Here is a 25,261-nt window from a genome sequence, read left to right as displayed (position 1 = left end):
CCTACCCCCCCATGCATGTTAATCTTAATAACCCCCTACTTCTCCCCCCCACCTTATCCCTCCCTACCCACCCATCCTCCCCAGTCCCTTTCCCTTTGGTACCTGTTAGTCCATTCTTGAGTTCTGTGATTCTGGTGCTGTTTTGTTCCTTCAGTTTTTCCTTTGTTCTTATACTCCACAGATAAGTGAAATCATTTGGTATTTCTCTTTCTCCGCTTGGCTTGTTTCACTGAGCATAATACCCTCCAGCTCCATCCATGTTGCTGCAAATGATTGGATTTGTCCTTTTCTTATGGCTGAGTAGTTTTCCATTGTGTATATGTACCACATCTTCTTTATCCATTCATCTATCGATGGACATTTAGGTTGCATCCAATTCTTGGCTATTGTAAATAGTGCTGCGATAAACATAGGGGTGCACTGATCTTTCTCATACTTGATTGCTGCATTCTTAGGGTAAATTCCTAGGAGTGCAATTCCTGGGTCAAATGGTAAGTCTGTTTTGAGCATTTTGATGTACCTCCATACTGCTTTCCACAATGGTTGAACTAACTTACATTCCTACCAGCAGTGTAGGAGGGTTCCCCTTTCTCCACAGCCTCGCCAACATTTGTTGTTCTCTGTCTTTTGGATGGCAGCCATCCTTACTGGTGTGAGGTGATACCTCATTGTAGTTTAAATTTGCATTTCTCTGATAATTAGCGATGTGGAGCATCTTTTCATGTGTCTGTTGGCCATCTGTATTTCTTTTTTGGGGAACTGTCTGTTCAGTTCCTCTGCCCATTTTTTAATTGGGTTATTTGTTTTTTGTTTGTTGAGACGTGTGAGCTCTTTATATATTCTGGACGTCAAGCCTTTATCGGATGTGTCATTTTCAAAGATATTCTCCCATACTGTAGGGATCCTTTTTGTTCTATTGATGGTGTCTTTTGCTGTACAGAAGCTTTTCAGCTTAATATAGTCCCACTTGTTCATTTTTGCTGTTGTTTTCCTTGCCCGGGGAGATATGTCCAAGAAGAGGTCCCTCATGTTTATGTCTAAGAGGTTTTTGCCTATGTTTTCTTCCAAGAGTTTAATGGTTTCATGACTTACATTCAGGTCTTTGATCCATTTTGAGTTTAATTTTGTATATGGGGTTAAACAATGGTCCAGTTTCATTCTCCTACATGTAGCTGTCCAGTTTTGCCAGCACCACCTGTTGAAGAGACTGTCATTTCGCCATTGTATGTCCATGGCTCCTTTATCAAATATGAATTGACCATATATGTCTGGGTTAATGTCTGGATTGTCTAGTCTGTTCCATTGGTCTGTGGCTCTGTTCTTGTGCCAGTACCAAATTGTCTTGATTACTATGGCTTCATAGTAGAGCTTGAAGTTGGGGAGCGAGATCCCCCCTACTTTATTCTTCTTTCTCAGGATTGCTTTGGCTATTCGGGGTCTTTGGTATTTCCATATGAATTTTTGAATTATTTGTTCCAGTTCATTGAAGGATGTTGCTGGTAGTTTCATAGGGATTACATCAAATCTGTATATTGCTTTGGGCAGGATGGCCATTTTGACGATATTAATTCTTCCTAGCCACGAGCATGGGATGAGTTTCCATCTGTTAGTGTCCCCTTTAATTTCTCTTAAGAGTGACTTGTAGTTTTCAGAGTATAAGTCTTTCATTTCTTTGGTTAGGTTTATTCCTAGGTATTTTATTTTTTTTGATGCAATTGTAAGTGGAGTTGTTTTCCTGATTTCTCTTTCTGTTGGTTCATTGTTAGTGTATAGGAAAGCCACAGATTTCTGTGTGTTGATTTTGTATCCTGCAACTTTGCTGTATTCCGATATCAGTTCTAGTAGTTTTGGGGTGGAGTCTTTAGGGTTTTTTATGTACAGTATCATGTCATCTGCAAATAGTGACAGATTAACTTCTTCTTTACCAATCTGGATTCCTTGTATTTTTTTGTTTTGTCTGATTGCCGTGGCTAGGAAATCCAGTACTATGTTAAATAACAGTGGGGAGAGTGGGCATCCCTGTCTAGTTCCCAATCTCAGAGGAAATGCTTTCAGCTTCTCGCTGTTCAATATAATGTTGGCTGTGGGTTTATCATAGATGGCCTTTATTCTGTTGAGGTACTTGCCCTCTATTCCCATTTTGCTGAGAGTTTTATCATGAATGGATGTTGAACTCTGTCAAATGCTTTTTCAGCATCTATGGAGATGATCATGTGGTTTTTGTCTTTCTTTTTGTTGAAGTGGTGGATGATGTGGATGGACTTTCGAATGTTGTACCATCCTTGCATCCCTGGGATGAATCCCACTTGGTCATGGTGTATGATCCTTTTGATGTATTTTTGAATTCGGTTTGCTAATATTTTGTTGAGTAGTTTTGCATCTATGTTCATCAGGGATATTGGTTTGTAGTTTTCTTTTTTGGTGGGGTCTTTGCCTGTTTTTGTTATTAGGGTGATGTTAGCTTCATAGAATGAGTTTGGGAGTATCCCCTCCTCCTCTATTTTTTGGAAAACTTTAAGGAGAATGGGTATTATGTCTTCCCTGTATGTCTGATAAAATTCCGAAGTAAATCCATCTGGCCCGGGGGTTTTGTTCTTTGGTAGTTTTTTGATTACCACTTCAATTTCGTTGCTGGTAATTGGTCTGTTTAGATTTTCTGTTTCTTTCTGGGTCAATCTTGGAAGGTTGTATTTTTCTAGGAAGTTGTCCATTTCTCCTAGGTTTCCCAGCTTGTTAGCATATAGGTTTTCATAGTATTCTCTAATAATTCTTTGTATTTCTGTGGGGTCCGTCGTGATTTTTCCTTTCTCGTTTCTGATACTGTTGATTTGTGTTGACTCTCTTTTCTTCTTAATAAGTCTGGCTAGAGGCTTATCTATTTTGTTTATTTTCTTGAAGAACCAGCTCTTGGTTTCATTGATTTTTGCTATTGTTTTATTCTTCTCAATTTTATTTATTTCTTCTCTGATCTTTATTATGTCCCTCCTTCTGCTCACCTTAGGCCTCATTTGTTCTTCTTTTTCCAATTTTGATAATTGTGACATTAGACCATTCATTTGGGATTGTTCTTCCTTTATTAAATATGCTTGGATTGCTATATACTTTCCTCTTAAGACTGCTTTTACTGTGTCCCTCAGAAGTTGAGGCTTAGTGTTGTTGTTGTCGTTTGTTTCCATATATTGCTGGATCTCCGTTTTGATTTGGTCATTGACCCATTGATTACTTAGGAGCGTGTTGTTAAGCCTCCATGTGTTTGTGGGCCTTTTTGCCTTCTTTGTACAGTTTATTTCTAGTTTTATGCCTTTGTGGTCTTAAAAGTTGGTTGGTAGGATTTGAATCTTTTGGAATTTACTGAGGCTCTTTTTGTATCCTAGTATGTGGTCTATTCTGGAGAATGTTCCATGTGCACTTGAGAAGAATGTGTATCCTGTTGCTTTTGGATGTAGAGTTCTATAGATGTCTATTAGGTCCATCTGCTCTACTGTGTTGTTCAGTGCTTCCGTGTCCTTACTTATTTTCTGCCCGGTGGATCTATCCTTTGGGGTGAGTGGAGTGTTGAAGTCTCCTAGAATGAATGCATTGCAGTCTATTTCCCCCTTTAATTCTGTTAGTATTTGTTTCACATATTCTGGTGCTCCTGTGTTGGGTGCATATATATTTAGAATGGTTATATCCTCTTGTTGGACTGAGCCCTTTATCATTATGTAGTGTCCTTCTTTATCTCTTGTTACTTTCTTTGTTTTGAATTCTATTTTGTCTGATATTAGTACTGCAACCCCTGCTTTCTTCTCGCTGTTGTTTGCCTGAAATTTGTTTTTCCATCCCTTGACTTTTAGTCTTTAGATGTCTTTGGGTTTGAGGTGAGTTTCTTGTAAGCAGCATATAGATGGGTCTTGCTTTTTTATCCATTCTGTTACTCTGTGTCTTTTGATTGGTGCATTCAACCCATTAACATTTTGGGTGACTATTGAAAGATATGTACTTATTGCCATTGCAGGCTTTAAATTCATGGTTACCAAAGGTTCAAGGTTAGCCTCTTTAGTGTCTTACTGCCTTTCTTAGCTCGCTTATTGAGCTGTTATATACACTGTCTGGAGATTCTTTCCTTCTCTCCCTTCTTGTTCCTCCTCCTCCTCGATTCTTCATATGTTGGGTGTTTTGTGCTGTGCTCTTTCTAGGAGTGCTCCCATCTAGAGCAGTCCCTGTAAGATGTTCTGTAGAGGTGGTTTGTGGAAAGCAAATTCCCTCAGCTTTTGTTTGTCTGGGAATTGTTTAATCCCACCGTCATATTTGAATGATAGTCGTGCTGGATACAGTATCCTTGGTTCAAGGCCCTTCTGTTTCATTTTATTAAATATATCTTCTGGCCTTTAGGGTTTCTGTTGAGAAGTCTGATGTTAGCCTGATGGGTTTCCCTTTATAGGTGACCTTTTTCTCTCTAGCTGCTTTAGCACTCTTTCCTTGTCCTTGATCTTTGCCATTTTCATTATTATGTGTCTTGGTGTTGTCCTTCTTGGATCCTTTCTGTTGGGGGTTCTGTGTATTTCCGTGGTTTGTTCGATTATTTCCTCCCTCAGTTTGGGGAAGTTTTCAGCAATTATTTCTTCTCAGATACTTTCCATCTCTTTTCCTCTCTCTTCTTCTTCTGGGACCCCTATAATATGGATATTGTTCCTTTTGGATTGGTCACACAGTTCTCTTAATATTGTTTCATTCCTGGAGATCCTTTTGTCTCTCTCTATGTCAGCTTCTATGCGTTCCTGTTCTCTGATTTCAATTCCATCAATGGCCTCTTGCATTCTATCCATTCTGCTTATAAACCCTTCCAGAGTTTGTTTCATTTCTGCGATCTCCTTTCTGGCATCTGTGATCTCCCGGCGGACTTCATCCCATTTCTCTTGCGTATTTCTCTGCATCTCTGTCAGCATGTTTATGATTTTTATTTTGAATTCTTTTTCAGGAAGACTGATTAGGTCTGTCTCCTTCTCTGGTGTTGTCTCTGTGATCTTTGTCTGCCTGTAGCTTTGCCTTTTCATGGTGGTAGGAATAGTTTGCAGAGCTGGGACGAATGACGGCTGGAAGGACTTCCTTTCTTGTTGGTTTGTGGCCCTCCTCTCCTGGGAGAACAGCGACCTGTAGTGGCTTGTGCTGCGCAGCTGCGCGCAGATAGGGTTTCTGCTTCCTGCCCGGCTGCTATGGAGTTTATCTCCATTGTTGCTGTGGGCCTGGCCTGGCTCGGGCAGCTACTCCAAAGTGGTGGAGTTGCGTTGGAGCAGGAGCGGCTGGGAGGCTATTTATCTCCGTAAGGGGACTCCCTGCACCATGCAGCCCAGGGGTTAGGGTGCCCAGAGATCCCCGGATTCCCTACCTCTGTATTAAGTGTCCCGCCCTGCCCCTTTAAGACTTCCAAAAAGCACCCGCCAAAACAAAACAATGACCACCAAAAAAAAAAAAAAAAACAAGAAAAAAATTTTTTAATTAAAAAAAAAAAATTTTTTTTAAATTAATTAAAAAAAAAAGTTGTTTGCTCATTTTTCTTTTTTCTCTGGTGCCAGCCTCAGGCCTCTGCTCACCGGTCATGCTCCCCTGTTTCCCTAGTATTGGGTTCCCTATCCCTTTAAGACTTCCAATAAGCGCTCGCCAAAACAAAGCAGCAAAAAAGCAAAAAAAAAAAAAAATGTTCCCGCGCTTTACTTATGTCCTCCGACACCCGGCCTCCAGTGCCCTCTCACTGTTCTTGCTGCCCTGTTTTCCTAGTATCGAGGGCCCTGCACTCTGGCCCGGATGGCTGGTGCTGGGTGTTTGGCAGCCCTGTGCTCCGTCTCCCTCCCGCTCTGCCTGCTCTTCTCCCGCCGGGAGCTGGGGGAGGGGCTCTCGGCTCCCGCCAGGCCGGGCTTGTATCTTACCCCCTTCGCGAGGCGCTGGGTTCTCTCAGGTGTGAATGTGGTCTGGATATTGTCCTGTGTCCTCTGGTCTTTATTCTAGGAAGGGCTGTCTTTGTTATATTTTCATAGATGTATGTTGTTTTTGGAGGAGATTTCCGCTGCTCTACTGACGCTGCCATCTTCCGCCCCTCCCAGACTGTATTTTTATGTAAATATTGCTATAACTACCGAATTTGTATATTTGATTTGAAATCTCAGAAACTGGATTTTATTATTTAAAGTGTATGATAAATATTAGGGATATACTAACTTTCATGAATGAATAATTTTTGTTTCTAATAAAGGACAATTTTAGGATGCTTTTGTACCTGTAATTGAAAGCTGAGAACTCCCAGAATTTTTGACATTTTCTTATTCTCAGAGTTTCAATAAAGCTATAATAGTACTTTTAATATTAGCTCATTATTTTCATATTTATTACCTTTTAGATACTGTTTCTTAATATAGTATGCCGTATAACATTTATAACATTTTTGACTGAGTGTCACTTTTATACTAATTTCTGACAGTATCTGGAACTAACCTCTTTGTTCTTTGAAGCAGAACATTACAATGTTATGAAAATTAGATAGACAAGTATGCCTGCTTTAGGAGGAAATGTTTAAGAACAAAATTAGGCTGTACTATATTCTGTGACCCAGAACAAGTTGTCTAGATGAATACAATTACATTCTAAAAATACTGAAGTTAACATTAATTTGAGATTTGTCTATATGTATACATACCACTTAGAGTTCAGAAATTCTCCTTTCTGTCATGCTCTTACCAAACAGTAATAAGCCAGGCTGCTTTTATTCCCTGTGATAAGGCTTATTTAAGATGGCACAAATATTCTTAAGGTATAATTTATTCTGTAATAATAGTAATAGCTAATACTAGTATTTACTGTAATATGCTATACTTTTCTAAGCACATAACATAGAGTCCATTTAATCCTCACATAAACCTATGATGATAGTACTGTCTTCTCCCCATTTTTACAGATGAGAAAGTAAATCATAAAGAGGTAAATATCTTGTCCAAGGTCACACAGATACTAAGTATTGGAGCCCTGATACAAATGTAGGCATTCTAACTTTAGGATCCATGCTCTTAACCACTTTGTATGCAGTATAAGCATAAATCAAGAAAATTGCTTGAGTGCAAGGCACAAACTAAAAGCCTGAATTTAGGCAGGGATTTTAAAGACAGTCTGTTCCAGGTATATTCAGAAAAGGGATGGATTAGAACTAAAGTGCAGAAGTTTAATTTGTAATGGTAGTGACCTCTATATATAGTTTTAGAGTGATTTTGAGACTGTAAGCAAAGAACAATATCTTTTGAGGTTTCTTGTGTTTAAAGAGTGCAACATTGCTATAAAAGTAGCAATGGAGGGGGAAGAGGGAGAAAGTATTGAAGCTAGGTCTTTCAGGATGTATATCTGTTTTGTACTCTTGGTTTTGTAGCCATGTACATGTTTTAAAATAATAAAAGTAAAATATGTTCTTAAGATAAAAAAAAGTTGAAACATTTGAACCGAGCTATTATTATGTTAGTGGCATAGCCATCTGAGAAGAATATTTTAAGTAGCTTTAATATATGGTTTTTTACATGTACATCCTGGCAGGATACATTAGAACATAAAGCAACACAAGGAAATGACAAATTTCATTTGGTAGTGTCACTGTTATTAGTAATATTGGTATTGTTATTTTGAAACTCGTGTATATGTGGAGATGCATATGTAAAAAGTACTTAGGAGCAAATAAGATTATGAGAATTGGATTTTTCAATATAAGAGAAGATGGAAAAATCAAAGAATTTATGTAAAATTCTGTACTCTCAGATTGGATTTGGTGTGAAATTATGTTATATAGTTTTTAGGAAGAGAAAAATAGATTTCCTAATGTTAAGTAAAGACCTAGAAATAGTGTCAATCCAGTGGTGGTAAGATACAAGTTCTAATGATACCAGTACAGGCAAACCCTGTCCCTTAGATAGGATGCGTGCAAGAGAGTGGTCCTGTGATAGTATAGTGGCAGGAATGGGGTCTTGTCCTGGTCTAGCATATGAGACCTTTACCCCTCTCCCTGTGGGAGTTATGGATGGGTCAATATGTAGGGCTATGGAAGGCATACGCACTGGACGTAAAGACAATCAAAACTTCCCCATAAGATGCTCTTACATCCAAGCTGTTTTGGGTACACTCCTGTGAACTTTGGGGGCCACTCTGCTGTTACTGCAGGAACACACAGGAGGCCAGCTTCCAGGCCTTATCCCTAAGCAACCAGAAGGGCCAACCATCACTGGTCCATGTGTCGAAATGTCCAGGGCCACATCCACTGAACAGAGTCTCCAGGGTTTAATGCAGTTGTGGCTGGCAGCAGGATGTTGCTCTGCTGGCTATATTCTGGCTTCAGTAACTCCTCTGTAGTTTGCATGTACAGTTGTACAGGAAAGGCAGCAATGTGTTAGCATGTCCACAGGGCTCAACGTCCCCATCTGGGGCTTCTCATTCATATGTCGTATCACTGTCCACAAGTGGACTGACCAGCCCTGTAGATTGTTGGTGTCTGACTTCAAGTCAGATTTCAACAAAACATTGTACCTCTTTATCATGCCTGCCCAGATGGGGATATGTGGTACATGAAAATTCCATCTTACCCCTAATTGTTGTACCCATTCTTGTTCCAGTAAAGTGGATGCCTTGATTGCTGTCAATCACCTGCCACCTGACAAGGGGTACCAGCCCCTTAACTACATTGCTGTGGGACTCAATGTAAGTCCTTAGAGCACCCAAGGCACTCCCGCCAGGCTCTACTGACTTCTTCAAAGGTTAATGGCAATCTCCAGCAATGGGCTACAGCCCACATTGTCTTTTGCCCCACATGCAACAAACGTTTATGTAACCATTGGGCTACATCAGAGCCAGGCTCTCCTCATAGCCAGTGCACCTGGACCAATGTGTCTGCTTCATCATTCCCTGGGGATGCTAAAGGCAAACGGCTAGTCACATGATGTACAGTAACTGTCTTAGTCTTACCAGATGCCCATAAGTCTTGCCACAGCTCTTGCCCCCAAAGGAGCCAGTGACCAAGCATCCAGTTAGCATTGTATCATGTGGGTAGCCATAGGGTCAAGCCCCAATAGATGGACCAGCTGGGTGTGCAAACAATTACTGGGGAGGGCTCCTGGGTGATCCTGAGCCACGCTGCCTGCAATTCTGTTCATTGACTGTTCTTCCCCTCCTCATCTTCCATCCATATTGCCTCAGTCTTAGGGTGGAAAGCCACAGCCCTCCACTTTGGGAGTGGCCTACAACTGGAGCCATCTGTATAACAAGCATCTTCAGTAATAAGGGCTCTTCCCTCCCAATAAGGGCTCTCTGTTACTAATGGCCCCAAAGCATGTTCTTCCTGCTTTCCACTGGTGTATGTCACTGGCCCCAGTAAGTGTTGGAGTTCTCCACTTAAGGGGCTATTGGAGAGGGCAGTATGCTGTTGTAAATGTGCCATGCCGCTCCATGGCCTTTGGGTCCAGTCTTGCACCCACCCACTGATGGGATAGGTGGTTATTACCTTGGTCGGACCTGTTCTGGTGATGGGCTCTGTAGCCAGCAAGGCATGGTATAGAGCAGCCAGTTGTTTCTCTATTGAAGTGTGCTGGACCTCTGCTCCTTTCCAGAGTTCTGACCAGAATCTATTAGGTTGGTGGGTCCATTCAAGCCACTGCCAAAGGCCCCATCCATAACCATCGTCAGTTACATGAACATCTACCTCACAGTGCTTTGATGGGTCTATTATCTCAAGGCCTGCAAGGCCTGCAAGGCCTGCTCGCTCATCAGTAAAGGCAGATGCACATGTTTCATCCCAGCCCCACCTGATGCCTTTTCATACCAGCTGGTATAAAGTCTTCAGAATTTGTGGCAAGTGTGGGAGAAACACTCTGCAGTAGCCCAAAAGACCCAAAAATTCTTGTAATACTGCCACAGTGGTAGGGGTAGGGAAAGCCTGGACCTTGTCTATGACTGCTTCCAGGATAACTTTAGTCTTACCTAACCAGACAAACCAAGAACTTTACTGACAAACTAAGTTCCTGAACCTTGTTGCTGTTCACAGCCCATTCTTTCTCCTGTAGATGTTGCAGCAGTCTAGGTGCTACACCTTCTAGATCTGCAAGAGAATCAGATGTGAGCATAATTTCATCAATATAATGATACAGCCACACTGTTGGCGGTTTTTCCCATGCCGCCAAGTCCTGGGCTACAAGCAGAGCAGTGACAAGTGGTGGGACTGTGGAAGGATAGTGGATGTCCACTGCTGGCCTTCTCATCTTAAGGCAAACTGTTCCTGACTTTCCTGTGCTATGTCAATAGAGAAGAAAGCATTAGCAAGGTCCACAACATAATGATATGTCCCTAGTTCATGACAGAGTGTCCTTAAGGGCTGCTGTAGAGGGGACAGCAGCATGCAGAGGTGGTGTGACTTTATTCAGTTCCCTGTAGTTCATGGTCATGCACCAGCAGCTGTCTGGCTTTTTCACTGGCCACACTGGGGAATTAAAAGGACTATGAGTGGGCTTTATGATGCCCACCTTCTCCAGCTCCTGTAGTTTCTCCAATTTCTTTGTGCCCCCCAGGCATTTTATATTTCTTAGTATTCATCACCTGCTGAGGTACAGGAGAGCTACAGGCAGTTGCTTAGCATGTCCCCTCATAACTGCCTTTACCACACATATCCTTAGTCCGAAATCACCTGCAGTGGTCTGTAATGACAGGTCCTGCAGGATATCCACCTCCAAAATATATTCAGGGATGGGAAAAAATACGCCTTTGGGGGTAAGTGCCCTATTCCCAATGAGATTTGGGTTTTCTCACTCTAATTGCCTTACCCCCATAGCCCTCTTTCACAGTGGGGGTCCCAGGAAACCACTCAGGGTTGCCATAAATCAGAGAACATTCAGCTCCTGTGTCCACTGGCACCAGAACACGTTATACATTCACTGGGGACCAGTGAATTGCTAATTCTACATGTGGCCTCTGGTCCCCACCACATCCCCTAAGTTGGGGGCCTTGATCCCCTCCCCTTCATCAAACCAGTACTCCCAGTGCTCTCCTGGGGAATGGGGGCCCAGGTGGGGTCTGGGTACTCACTCCCAGGAAGTCCTGCAAGTACACAGGCTGGACCTGGGGCTTTGCCTCCAGCTTCTATGTCTTGTACCTCAATAGCTGGAACTGCTGCTCTGGCTTTCATTGAAGCCACAGCTCTAGCTAGATCCTGTTGGGCTGCCCATCAAGTTTTTCCTTCACTGCCTTTGTCTTTATCAGAGCAACCCACATCTGGGTCCTTGAGATCTTCATGGGGTCCTTTGAACCTCTTCTTTCAGTCGCAGACCATATTTCCTTCTGTGCTCTTACTATTTCAACCTCTCCCATATCTGCTATAGTATGAGTAACCTCAGTTATGGGTTGCCCCATGTGGGGGGTAAGAATAGTCAGTAGGGACCCAAAGAGGGATTGGGGAGCTGCATGGAGCACCAGATTTCTTATCCCCACGGTACACAACCCCTCATCAGGGCCCTAAGGGTCCATATTGTCAATGATATTTTTCATGCCCAATTCCCTTTAAACCTGCTGGAGCTCTGTGTACATTTGCCAGGTAGTGGGTAAGTATGGTAAATCACCCTGATTAGGCCAGATTGCCCTGTGGGCTGTTCCAGCCAGTCTTAAAATGCATGATTCCTAGGTCTGATGGGCATTTTGTAACATCTGCTGGAGAGAGAAGTGAGTTGTCAGGGAAGCCAATTTACGCATTTCTGACCCAGACAGAGCAATGTCCTCTACTCCTAAATCCCAAAGACGCAAAAGCAATATAGGCAGAGGCTCTGAGGGCTTCTGTCAAAACTGGGTGCCCAAATCCACCAGCTTGGTCTGGTTATAAGGGCAGAGCATGGAGTGCTCCACAACCTGGGAAGGGGGCTGCTCCTCTCCTTAAGGAACCCGTGGTTGTTGAATCTGTATTTTCTTAACCACAGCCAAGTGGGCTTTCAATACGGGAGGAGCTGGGGCCTCAGGCAGTGGCTTTGGCAACAGTTCTGCCCTCTGTTCTACTCCACTCATCCTCCCCCTGACATCTCTACCATCTCTGGGGCTGCACCTTCCTTCACCTCCCCCATGGCCTCTTACAGCTCACATTTTTCTGCTGCTGCTTCCCTCGCCGCTAGTATGCCTCTTAGTACCATGATCTCAGTTCTCAATAGTTTTCATTCCTTTTTCAGAGCATCCCACAACTCATCTCCCAGTCCACTTGATGCTGAAGTGCATCTCTCCTTGGTAACCCTTTCCAGTGCCACAAGAAACAGCCACCCCTCACATATCCAGCCACCCCATGGCCATTTAGTTCCCCTAAGGAGTCCCCCATTTTGCAGAGGGCAACTCCACTGCCTCCAGTGTTTCCATCCTTCCACAATTCTGAGGAGGGGCCCACTCCTCCAGGAGGTACTTTACCCCAGACAAAATCCCCACTGGAGAAGCTCTGGGTGAATCCGCACCTCTCAAAGGGGGATACCTGGGTGAAGACCCACCACCCATAGGGGGGTTCCCGGATGTCTCCCCACAACCCACAGGCAGGTCCAAGGGTATTTCCCCACCATCTATAGGAGCAACCTGCCCAAACGTCGCACCCATGAAGACAGATTGAGGTTTGCCCGATCCTCCTGACTCACACCAGGTGTAGCTCTGAGGTGGTAGGGTGCTCCCTGTCCGGGGTGAGTCCCCCCCTATGAAACCGATGAAACCGAAGTAAGTCAAGGGAAAGGTTATGTTGGGAGAAAAGCCTTCATTTCTTACAGTCGCTAGTCAGGCTTGGCACCAACCGTCTCCTCCAGCTGCAGCTCTGACTGCTGCCACAGCCTGCTCTCCGCTTTCCACCCACCCCTTCCAGGAGGAACTCCATTGGCAGGTCTTTGGTGACTGGCAGACACCAGACCAAGTACATACCAGGAATGTAATTCTCTCCACCCCTTCCTTGCCCCAGATTGACATGAGACTCTGCAGCAGTAAACACCTATTGATAATGTAAATTACCTAAGGCTAGGTGGGAGATACTGGAAATTCTGTCATTTACCCCACACCCAAGTAATTTTTCAGAAATGATCTCATCTGTGGTTCCTAACATTTTTGAATACAAAGACTCCATTTTAGTTCTGAAATATATGTAGATCTTTTACACAATAGTAACCATACTTTTATATATAAAGAAAATGCACAATGACAGAGAGCTGGTTTGTATTGAATGGTAACACTTAAGTGAAATTATATTTTAAAATTCAGAATGATGTTAAATATATTGATTGCTTTTCCTTTTCTGGACAAACTTTTGTAATCTTTGGAGTTAATAATTTTTTGGTGTAATTTTTCATGTGCACTTAATTCTCTGCCACTTGTCTCTGTTCACCATATTCAGACACATCAACACATCGATTGTTTTATTACTTTAATTTTCTTGATGAAGTCTCTTCTAGGCATCTGCTGGAGAGAGAGGTGCTAACTCTTTATCAAAGCAACCCACATCTGGGTCCAGAGCCATGCTATCTCCCCCTCCTTATTCTTCTCTTTAAGCTTGTAGCTTTTTTTTTTCTTGTTCCTAGTGTCCGGAAATTTGATATGCCTTGATGTAGGTTTATTTTAATTCATTGTACTGGGTACTGATGGGCCCCTTTAATTTGGTTACTGTTTGAGACCCTTTTTAAAAAATAAACTATCTTCTCTGGGGGAGGGCCGAGGCAGTTGTCCAGGTATGTAAATTTCGGAATATCTAACAAACATTTTTTTCTCAATAAACATTCACTCAGTCTCTTTTTAAGTTTTTTTAACCCTCCTTTCCAAAAGTATATGGGTCTGCTGAGTTCTGTGTTCTTTGGTGGGGAGAAGTAGGGAGAAAATACATGATGTAAATCAAGTTGCTTCTCAGCTTTGCAGGTTTCAGCTCTCTCTGATCTGATGAATCAGTTACCTCTTGAATGTCTTCATTGTAGCTTCCAGTACTCATCTTTGATTCCCTTTGTCCTTTTAAAATTATTCTCCCCTCCCTTTACAATCCTTTTACTATAATTTTTGTGGGGTTTCAGGAGACAATGAAGTTATATGTGTCTAACAGTCAGCAGATGGTCTTGCTTTCCATTCATAGATCAAAAAAAGACTGGTGACATCGCCTCTGAGACTCTCAATCTACTAGCTTATCTACACCTTCCCCATCTTTTTTCCAAATCTAATTTAAAAAAAAAAGCTTTGAGATTGTTCTGAATTGTGTTTTGAATCTCATCTCCTGTTGCTTTTAATCAGGACCCGTGATATCTTTTATCCTGTTTCTCTTAGAAGATAGCATAGTGCTTGGCTCACAGTAAAAGTTTTTGTACATTTAAACTTCTGTTTGAACATTCCCTTCTTGCTCAAAATGAGAGAATGTTGTTATCCATAGGTACTATATTTGCTTACTTTGAGAATGTATTGAAATGCATGGAGTTGTATTAGACTGTCATCGTGTGTGGAGCATGCATGCTATTGGCACATAGTGAATAGAGACTGGAGATGCTAAAAGCCCTTTGGTGCATGAAATAGTCCTGCACAGTACACACTTGTCCCACTCAGAATGCCAGTGTTGATCTTCAGAAACATTGCTGTAGGAAAACCTGGCAGTGCCTCAAGATAGGTCTTTGCCCATAGCCCTCTCAAATGGCATCTGTTTTCATTCCTGTCTCTCAGCTAGTGGGGCTGGACCTGTGAAGAGTCCTCCTTGATCACAATGCTGCCTCCTGACCACTGCCTTTGTCTCTCCCGAAAAAGTAAAACAAAAATTAAATATCTCACCTCACTTGAAATTTCATGTTATACCTATTTTTGTAGAGGGAACCCATTTCACTCAATTAAAAGTAATTTATATTTTAATATTTTACTCATAACAATCAGTACTCATGATTGATAATCTGTATAATTATAAGTGAAATGATTTCTCATTTAATAAGCGTGCAGTAAATGTGCAACACACCCTTTTCTGTTTAATTTATTGATACAGTTAAATGTAGATTTATTTTTGGACAATGAATATAGTTGTTAACCAATGTCTCTTTTCACTATTAAAAGTCAACACTTTAAATGCCTTTTGTTGCCTCTATTAGTGAAACATTTGGAAGGGTTATTTGTTTAAAATGCAAATATAATAATTATAGTAACACGATAGCTATGTTACAAGAATGTGCTTAATTATACTTCTATTCAGGATGTATAACTGTCTAAATATACACTTTACATCAAATTACAGTTTTTAATGGATTATCTTATGCAAGAGTGTCTAATGCCAGAATATTGAATACCTCATGTATTTTATGTATTCTCAAATTTAGTGTGTGATATTTAATACATTGTTATCTTTACCTGTGTTGTGCATCTGTGCATGAAGAAATTAGTTGCGTTATTAAGTATTACCAATATTTCTTTCTGGTTTTTAGGTTGTGGAAAATGCCCTTAAAGTGAACCCAGTATTAGGCCCACAGATGTTTCAACCGATACTACCCTGTGTTTTCAGAGGTATTATAGAAGGGGAGGTAAGATTTTTCTTAAGCTTCTAAGGGTAGTAATTGGACTCTAGGGTTCTAGTTTTAATTATTTTCCTTCTTGGTTGGAACATTTTTTCTATATTGTTAGGTAGCTTAATATTGGATCATTCTGAAGTAAATTTAGTTAAATTTCAGTGTAGTTGTACAGCTTTGCCTTTTCTTTTTCCACATAGCAAAATACAGATTTTCTTTGATGTCTCATCTCTGTCACTCTTGTGCATGTGCATTCACACACAAAGATTTGAAACAGGAACGGAAAAAAAGTAGTGTTACTTTTGTTACATACTGAAGATATGAAAATACCAGTTATTTTCTGTCAGGCTTATATATAGATAGATCCAGGTAACTACGCATGTTAGGAATATTTAAAGTAACACAAATAGATAAATATGCTAACGGAAATACTCTTTCTCTGTTCTTCTCTCATTATTATATATGTTCATATGTAATCCATGTAAATATATATTTAATACATATCACCCAATATGATATATGTATTAGTTAGCATTCAGGCAATATTGGCAGTTCATTCTAAAGAAGCAAAATGAAAGAGAATGTTGTTATTTCATGTCCCTGTTGTTTGTTACTGTATCAGTGAGTGGTTGTAATTATTTATACTTGTACCTTAAAATAATTTTACATGTGCTGTATTTTAATTGTACAGAGGTATCCTGTAGTGATGTCAACATATCTTGGAGTTATGGGTCGAGTCTTGCTACAAAACACTAGTTTCTTTTCTTCACTTCTTAATGAGATGGCACATAAATTTAATCAGGAGGTAAGAATCAGTTCTCTTAAATTGAAGAAATCTTTATCCAAATTAACATTGGAAATAATTTGGTAAAATAATAAGTCAATAGAAGTCTTGTAATATTTTAACTTTAATATTTTAAATCTTTAATAACTTAGATGTACCTGTACCTGTAATTTGGAGAAGAAAAAGAAAGGAATCTGGATGGAATTTGTTCTCTCAAAATGATTTATTCTGTTTGGCTATAGGATAGCATAGGATAAAATTTTGATTTGTTTATGGTTGCAGTTTTCATTTACTCATACATAAAGTGAAACAGGAGTACTTTCCATATAATCACTTGCTGTCTTTGTTTCATTCCTTTAATGAACTTGTTCTTAATGCCATGCAATGAGTTTCCATCATAATTATTTTGTAATCTTTTCAGTAAAGACTTATCAATAAACTACAGTAACTGAAACCAGCCATTGGAGTACGGAATAGTTTCTTAAATGAGTTGGTTACTTGAGACTGTATGTATTATATTAAAAGGTGGTTTTTATGTTTTAAGTCATTAATCTGTTAAGAATTATAAAATGTAGAAGGTGAAATGTATTTGACTGATATCTTTAGAATGGAGGCAGGTTGCAAAATCTTTTGTTTGTGTTGGAAATAAATATACCTATTAACACTTCATGGAAATCCAAAGTAAGGAAGTGCAAATTTTAGAATGTATGTAGTTTTTCTAGAATTAGACTAAAGTAGAGATCCTAATCTTTGTTTGGATGAGTAGGTAGGAGAGACTTTTCATTAGCTTCATTAAATTTAATTGTGATGGCATAATGTTAAATAGTTACAAGAGTTTATTGAGTTGAGTCTAGCAAAATTTGTTGAGCTATTTTAATAACAATATATTTCATAATAACAAATTTAGTGTACTATTTAAATTGTCACAGCAACCCAGTGAGATAATAGTATTTTTATTTCTATCTCACATTTGAGAAATCGGGGGCTTAGAAAGATTTAGTGAATTTGCAAGTTTGCACAGCTAGTAAATGATGGATGGAGTTGGTATACAAACCTCCGCAACCTGACTTCAGAGCCTGCCTCTTATGGAGACATTCTGCTGCTTCCTACCCATGCCAGAACAGGTACTTCTCCACTAGACATTGGAGACAATTAGACAAGTTTATAAATACTCTTTTAAGGAGAGAGTATTTTTATAATTTTATAATTGTATTATAAAATCTACATTAGAGATATGAACAGTGTGCTGTGGGAAGAGAAAGAAAAGCTATCTTTTATGTTTAAAATTTTTCCCCTAATTTATCTTATTATATTAAAGTACACATAACAGAATTTACTATCATAATCATTTTTAAGTGTATGGGTTAGTCGTATTAAATACATTCATAATATTGTACATAGTCTATGATTTTGACTACTCCAGGGACCTAATTTAAGTGGAATCATACAGTATTTATCATTTTTTTTGTAGATAATTATTTTTTATTGAAGGGTAGTTGACACACAGTATTATATTACATTAGTTTCAGGTGTACAACACAGTGATTCAACATTTATATACATGATAATTCTGGGTACCAGCTATCACCATACCAAGTTGTTACCATATTTTGACTATATTCCTTATGCTATACATTATATCCCGGTTACTTATTTATTTTACAATTGGAAGTGTGTACTTTTTTTTTTTTTGTTGTTGTTGTTGTTCTGAGGGCATCTCTCATATTTATTGATCAAATGGTTGTTAGCAACAATAAAATTCTGTATAGGGGAGTCAATGCTCAATGCACAATCATTAATCCACCCCAAGCCTAATTTTCGTCAGTCTCCAATCTTCTGAAGCATAACAAACAAGTTCTTACATGGAGAACAAATTCTTACATATTGAATAAGTTACATGGTGAGCAGTACAAGGGTAGTCATCACAGAAACTTTTGGTTTTGCTCATGCATTATGAACTATAAACAGTCAGTTCAAATATGAATACTCATTTGATTTTTATACTTGATTTATATGCGGATACCACATTTCTCTCTTTATTATTATTATTTTTAATAAAATGCTGAAGTGGTAGGTAGATACAAGATTAAGGTAGAAAACATACTTTAGTGTTGTAAGAGAGCAAATGTAGATGATCAGGTGTGTGCCTGTAGACTATGTGTTAATCCAAGCTAGACAAGGGCAATAAAACATCCACGTATGCAGAAGATTTCTCTCAGAACAGGGGGGGTGAGGTTCTAAGCCTCACCTCTGTTGATCCCCAAATTCTCACCTGATGGCCCCCCTGCGACTGTGCCTGTCTTAGGTTGTTCCTCCCTTGAGGAATCTTACCCGTCTCTGGCTAACCAGTCATCTTCCGGGGCCATACAGGGAAATGTAAAGTTGGTAAGTGAGAGAGAAGTCTTATTTTTTTTTTTTTTTTTTATTATTTTTTTTATTGAAGGGTAGTTGACAACAGCATTGCATTACATTAGTTTCAGGTGTACAACACAGCGACTCAACATTTATATACATGATATTTCTAGGTACCAGGTATCACCATACCAAGTTGTTACAATATTTTGACTATATTCCTTATGCTATACATTGCATCCCGGTTACTTATTTATTTTATAATTGGAAGTGTGTTTATATATATATATACATATATATATTGTGAGGGCATCTCTCATATTTCAAATAGTTGTTAACCACAACAAATCTCTGTATAGGGGGGTCAATACTCAATGCACAATCATTAATCCACCCCAAGCCCAATTTTCGTCAGTCTCCAATCTTCTGATGCATAACGAACAAATTCTTACATGGAGTACAAATACTTACATAGTGAATAAGTTACATGGTGAACAGTAAAAGGGCAGTCATCACAGAAGCTTTCGGTTTTGTTAATGCATTATGAACTATACACAGTCAGTTCAAATATGAATATTCATTTGATTTTTAAACCTGATTTATATGTGGAAACCACATTTCTCTATTATTATTATTTTTAATAAAATGCTGAAGTGGTAGGTAGATACGAGATAAAGGTAGAAAACAGAGTTGAGTGTTGTAAGAGAGCAAATGTAGATGATCAGGTGTGTGCCTGTAGACTATGTGTTAATCCGCGCTAGACGAGGGCAATAAACATCCATGTATGCAGAAGATTTCTCTCAGAACATGAGGGGGGAGGTTCTAAGCCTCACCTCTGCTGCTCCCCATTTTCTCACCAGATGGCCCCCCTGCGACTGTGCCTGTCTTAGGTTGTTCCTCCCTTGAGGAATCTTACCCGTCTCTGGCTAACCAGTCATCTTCCGGGCCATACAGGGAAATGTTAAGTTGGTAAGTGAGAGAGAAACCTTATCGTTTGAAAAGGTTAGCTTTTTACTTCTTTGCATATTTATGCCCTGTGGCTTCTATGCCCAGCATTTGTCTTGAGGTGTCTTTACCACTTGGAAGAATTATGATACTTGGTAAATTCGACCTGTGGCATGAATTCTATTCAAGGGTTGTAATTAGGTAGGAAGAAGAAAAGCTATAGAAGTAGCAGGCGGAAGAAAACATGGGAAGATTGATTATTTCTTTGACATATCTTCTTGTTGAGTAACTTCAGCGTGTATAGGTTTCAAACTACTAATTAAATTGCGCATACACATTAACATAATTGGAGTACAGTTACGTAACCAAAGCATACCTGTAATTACGAGCCATCTCCATTGAAACCAAGAAAACCAGTTAGGCACCTTAGGCATTTGTGAAAACTTATCTATGATATGGTGGATATTGTCCAACTGAACTTGAACAGTCTGAGAGAAATCAGAGAAATTAAAACAACACATTCCTGGGGACTGTTCACATCCCATGTATTCTTTTAGCAGTAAATAGTCTGTAGTTGTAAGATTTTGGAGTGCTACAATTTGCACTTCTCCTAATTCTTGGTTGAGTTCCAACAGTATAGATCCAGTCAAATTTGTTGTTTTACTGTATGAACAGGCCAGCTTAGATATCTCCTTCTTCATTCCCATGACAAGACCAGGAACTGGTGGGATGAGTGCATCTACACCTGTAGGAGTGCGTGGATCTTTGTTGGGGTTTTTTGATGATCATCTTCTGGCATGAGTCTTCCAGAGAGTGCTGATGTTGGAAGTTCTTCTTCATATCGTATCTTAGTTCATTTTCGGGGTAGCCCAATTAAGCTTTGATCTTCTGTATAAACGGAAACAGACCCTTTGCCTACACTTTTATATGCCCTTTATACCCTTGTGTAGAACTCATTGGAGGTTACCACACAGGAACTGCCCTTTTCTTTTTTTTTTTGGTATCACTAATCTACACTTACATGACGAATATTATGTTTACTAGACTCTCCCCTATACCAGGTCCCCCCTATAGACCCCTTTACAGTCACTGTCCATCAGCATAGCAAAATGTTGTAGAATCCCTACTTGCCTTCTCTGTGTTGTACAGCCCTCCCTTTTCTCCTACCCCCCCATGCATGCTAATCTTAATATCCCCCTACTTCTCCCCGCCCTTATCCCTCCCTACCCACCCATCCTCCCCAGTCCCTTTCTCTTTGGTACCTGTTAGTCCATTCTTGAGTTCTGTGATTCTGCTGCTGTTTTGTTCCTTCAGTTTTTCCTTTGTTCTTATATTCCACAGATAAGTGAAATCATTTGGTATTTCTCTTTCTCCGCTTGGCTTGTTTCACTGAGCATAATACCCTCCAGCTCCATCCATGTTGCTGCAAATGGTAGGATTTGCCCTTTTGTTATGGCTGAGTAGTATTCCATTGTGTATATGTACCACATCTTCTTTATCCATTCATCTATCGATGGACATTTAGGTTGCTTCCAATTCTTGGCTATTGTAAATAGTGCTGCGATAAACACAGGGGTGCACTGATCTTTCTCATACTTGATTGCTGCATTCTTAGGGTAAATTCCTAGGAGTGCAATTCCTGGGTCAAATGGTAGGTCTGTTTTGAACATTTTGATGTACCTCCATACTGCTTTCCACAATGGTTGAACTAACTTACATTCCCACCAGCAGTGTAGGAGGGTTCCCCTTTCTCCACAGCCTCGCCAACATTTGTTGTTCTCTGTCTTTTGGATGGCAGCCATCCTTACTGGTGTGAGGTGATACCTCATTGTAGTTTAAATTTGCATTTCTCTGATAATTAGCGATGTGGAGCATCTTTTCATGTGTCTGTTGGCCATCTGTATTTCTTTTTTGGAGAACTGTCTGTTCAGTTCCTCTGCCCATTTTTTAATTGGGTTATTTGTTTTTTGTTTGTTGAGACGTGTGAGCTCTTTATATATTCTGGACGTCAAGCCTTTATCGGATGTGTCATTTTCAAAGATATTCTCCCATACTGTAGGGTTCCTTTTTGTTCTGTTGATGGTGTCTTTTGCTGTACAGAAGCTTTTCAGCTTAATATAGTCCCACTTGTTCATTTTTGCTGTTGTTTTCCTTGCCCGGGGAGATATGTTCAAGAAGAGGTCCCTCATGTTTATGTCTAAGAGGTTTTTGCCTATGTTTTCTTCCAAGAGTTTAATGGTTTCATGACTTACATTCAGGTCTTTGATCCATTTTGAGTTTACTTTTGTATATGGGGTTAGACAATGGTCCAGTTTCATTCTCCTACATGTAGCTGTCCAGTTTTGCCAGCACCATCTGTTGAAGAGACTGTCATTTCACCATTGTATGTCCATGGCTCCTTTATCAAATATTAATTGACCATATATGTCTGGGTTAATGTCTGGATTCTCTAGTCTGTTCCATTGGTCTGTGGCTCTGCTCTTGTGCCAGTACCAAATTGTCTTGATTACTATGGCTTCATAGTAGAGCTGGAAGTTGGGGAGTGAGTTCCCCCCTGCTTTATTCTTCTTTCTCAGGATTGCTTTGGCTATTCGGGGTCTTTGGTGGTTCCATATGAATTTTTGAATTATTTGTTCCAGTTCATTGAAGAATGTTGCTGGTAGTTTGATAGGGATTGCATCAATTCTGTATATTGCTTTGGGCAGGATGGCCATTTTGACGATATTAATTCTTCCTAGCCACGAGCATGGGATGAGTTTCCATCTGTTAGTGTCCCCTTTAATTTCTCTTAAGAGTGACTTGTAGTTTTCAGAGTATAAGTCTTTCACTTCTTTGGTTAGGTTTATTCCTAGGTATTTAATTTTTTTGATGCAATTGTAAGTGGAGTTGTTTTCCTGATTCCTCTTTCTGTTGGTTCATTGTTAGTATATAGGAAAGCCACAGATTTCTGTGTGTTGATTTTGTATCCTGCAACTTTGCTGTATTACGATATCAGTTCTAGTAGTTTTGGGGTGGAGTCTTTAGGGTTTTTTATGTACAGTATCATGTCATCTGCAAATAGTGACAGTTTAACTTCTTCTTTACCAATCTGGATTCCTTGTATTTTTTTGTTTTGTCTGATTGCCGTGGCTAGGAAATCCAGTACTATGTTAAATAACAGTGGGGAGAGTGGGCATCCCTGTCTAGTTCCCAATCTCAGAGGAAATGCTTTCAGCTTCTCGCTGTTCAATATAATATTGGCTGTGGGTTTATCATAGATGGCCTTTATTCTGTTGAGGTACTTGCCCTCTATTCCCATTTTGCTGAGAGTTTTATCATGAATGGATGTTGAACTTTGTCAAATGCTTTTTCAGCATCTATGGAGATGATCATGTGGTTTTTGTCTTTCTTTTTGTTGATGTGGTGGATGATGTTGATGGACTTTCGAATGTTGTACCATCCTTGCATCCCTGGGATGAATCCCACTTGGTCATGGTGTATGATCCTTTTGATGTATTTTTGAATTCGGTTTGCTAATATTTTGTTGAGTATTTTTGCATCTACGTTCATCAGGGATATTGGTCTGTAGTTTTCTTTTTTGGTGGGTTCTTTGCCCGGTTTTGGTATTAGGGTGATGTTAACTTCTTAGAATGAGTTTGGGAGTATCCCCTCCTCTTCTATTTTTTGGAAAACTCTAAGGAGAATGGGTATTATGTCTTCTCTGTATGTCTGATAAAATTCCGAGGTAAATCCATCTGGCCCGGGGGTTTTGTTCTTTGGTAGTTTTTTGATTACCGCTTCAATTTCGTTGCTGGTAATTGGTCTGTTTAGATTTTTTGTTGCTTTCTGGATCAATCATGTAAGGTATTTTTCAAGGAAGTTGTCCATTTCTCCTAGGTTTTCCAGCTTGTTCGCATATAGGTTTTCATAGTATTCTCTAATAATTCTTTGTATTTCTGTGGGGTCCTTCGTGATTTTTCCTTTCTCGTTTCTGATACTGTTGATTTGTGTTGACTCTCTTTTCCTCTTGATAAGTCTGGCCTGAGGCTTATCTATTTTGTTTATTTTCTCAAAGAACCAACTCTTGGTTTCATTGATTTTTGCTATTGTTTTATTCTTCTCAATTTTATTTATTTCTTCTCTGCTCTTTTTTAATATCCCTCCTTCTGCTGACCTTAGGCCTCATTTGTTCTTCTTTTTCCAATTTCAATAATTGTGACATTAGACCATTCATTTGGGCTTGGTCTTCCTTTTTTAAATATGCTTGGATTGCTATATACTTTCCTCTTAAGACTGTTTTTGCTGCATCCCACAGAAGTTGGGGCTTAGTGTTGTTGTTGTCATTTGTTTCCATATATTGCTGGATGTCCATTTTGATTTGGTCATTGATCCATTGATTATTTAGGAGCGTGTTGTTAAGCCTCCATGTGTTTGTGAGCCTCTTTGCTTTCTTTGTACAGTTTATTTCTAGTTTTATGCCTTTATGGTTTGAAAAGTTGGTTGGTAGGATTTCAATCTTTTGGAATTTTCTGAGGCTCTTTTTGTGGCCTAGTATGTGGTCTATTCTGGTGAATGTTCCATGTGCACTTGAGAAAAATGTATATCCTGTTGCTTTTGGATGTAGAGTTCTATAGATGTCTATTAGGTCCATCTGCTCTACTCTGTTGTTCAGTGCTTCCGTGTCCTTACTTATTTTCTGCCCGTTGAATCTGTCTTTTGGGGTGAGTGGTGTGTTGAAGTCTCCTAGAATGAATGCATTGCAGTCTATTTCCCCCTTTAGTTCTGTTAGTATTTGTTTCACATATTCTGGTGCTCCTGTGTTGGGTGCATATATATTTAGAATGGTTATATCCTCTTGTTGGACTGAGCCCTTTATCATTTTGTAGTGTCCTTCTTTATCTCTTGTTAGTTTCTTTGTTTTGAAGTCTATTTTGTCTGATATTAGTACTGCAACCCCTGCTTTCTTCTCGCTGCTGTTTGCTTGAAATATGTTTTTCCATCCCTTGACTTTTAGTCTGTACATATCTTTTGGTTTGAGGTGAGTTTCTTGTAAGCAGCATATAGATGGGTCTTGCTTTTTTATCCATTCTATTACTGTGTGTCTTTTGATTGGTGCATTCAGCCCATTAACATTTAGGGTGACTATTGAAAGATATGTAGTTATTGCCATTTCAGGCTTTAAATTCATGGTTACCAAAGGTTCAAGGTTAGCCTCTTTAGTATCTTACTGCCTAAGTTAGCTCACTTATTGAGCTGTTATATACACTGTCTGGAGATTCTTTTCTTCTCTCCCTTCTTATTCCTCCTCCTCGATTCTTCATATGTTGGGTGTTTTGTGCTGTGCTCTTTCTAGGAGTGCTCCCATCTTGAGCAGTCCCTGTAAGATGCCCTGTAGAGGTAGGTGGTTTGTGGGAAGCAAATTCCCTCAGCTTTTGTTTGTCTGGGAATTGTTTAATCCCACTGTCATATTTGAATGATAGTCGTGCTGGATACAGTATCCTTGGTTCAAGGCCCTTCTGTTTCATTGTATTAAATATTTCATGCCATTATCTTCTGGCCTGTAGGGTTTCTGTTGAGAAATGTGATGTTAGCCTTATGGGTTTTCCTTTATAGGTGACCTTTTTCTCTCTAGGTACCTTTAAAACTCTTTCCTTGTCTTTGATCTCTGCCATTTTAAGTATTGTGTGTCTTG

The 25,261-nt window shown here is 39.7% G+C and overlaps 1 protein-coding gene across 3 annotated transcripts in view; it reads left to right on the top strand.

The window, feature by feature from the left end:
• The window catches only part of IPO11 (importin 11), a 298,239-nt gene that overhangs the window by 154,990 nt on the left and 117,988 nt on the right, over nt 1-25,261 (top strand). For all 3 annotated transcript variants that reach the window (XM_036887802.2, XM_036887801.2, XM_036887803.2), the window contains exons 25-26: nt 15,429-15,524; nt 16,201-16,314. In XM_036887802.2, the coding sequence (XP_036743697.2) occupies nt 15,429-15,524; nt 16,201-16,314 (210 nt within the window). The remainder of the gene's footprint in view (nt 1-15,428; nt 15,525-16,200; nt 16,315-25,261) is intronic.

The sequence above is a fragment of the Manis pentadactyla genome, chromosome 2, assembly GCF_030020395.1.
Source record: "Manis pentadactyla isolate mManPen7 chromosome 2, mManPen7.hap1, whole genome shotgun sequence".
NCBI lineage: Eukaryota > Metazoa > Chordata > Mammalia > Pholidota > Manidae > Manis > Manis pentadactyla.
This window is presented reverse-complemented; position numbering and strand designations above follow the sequence as displayed.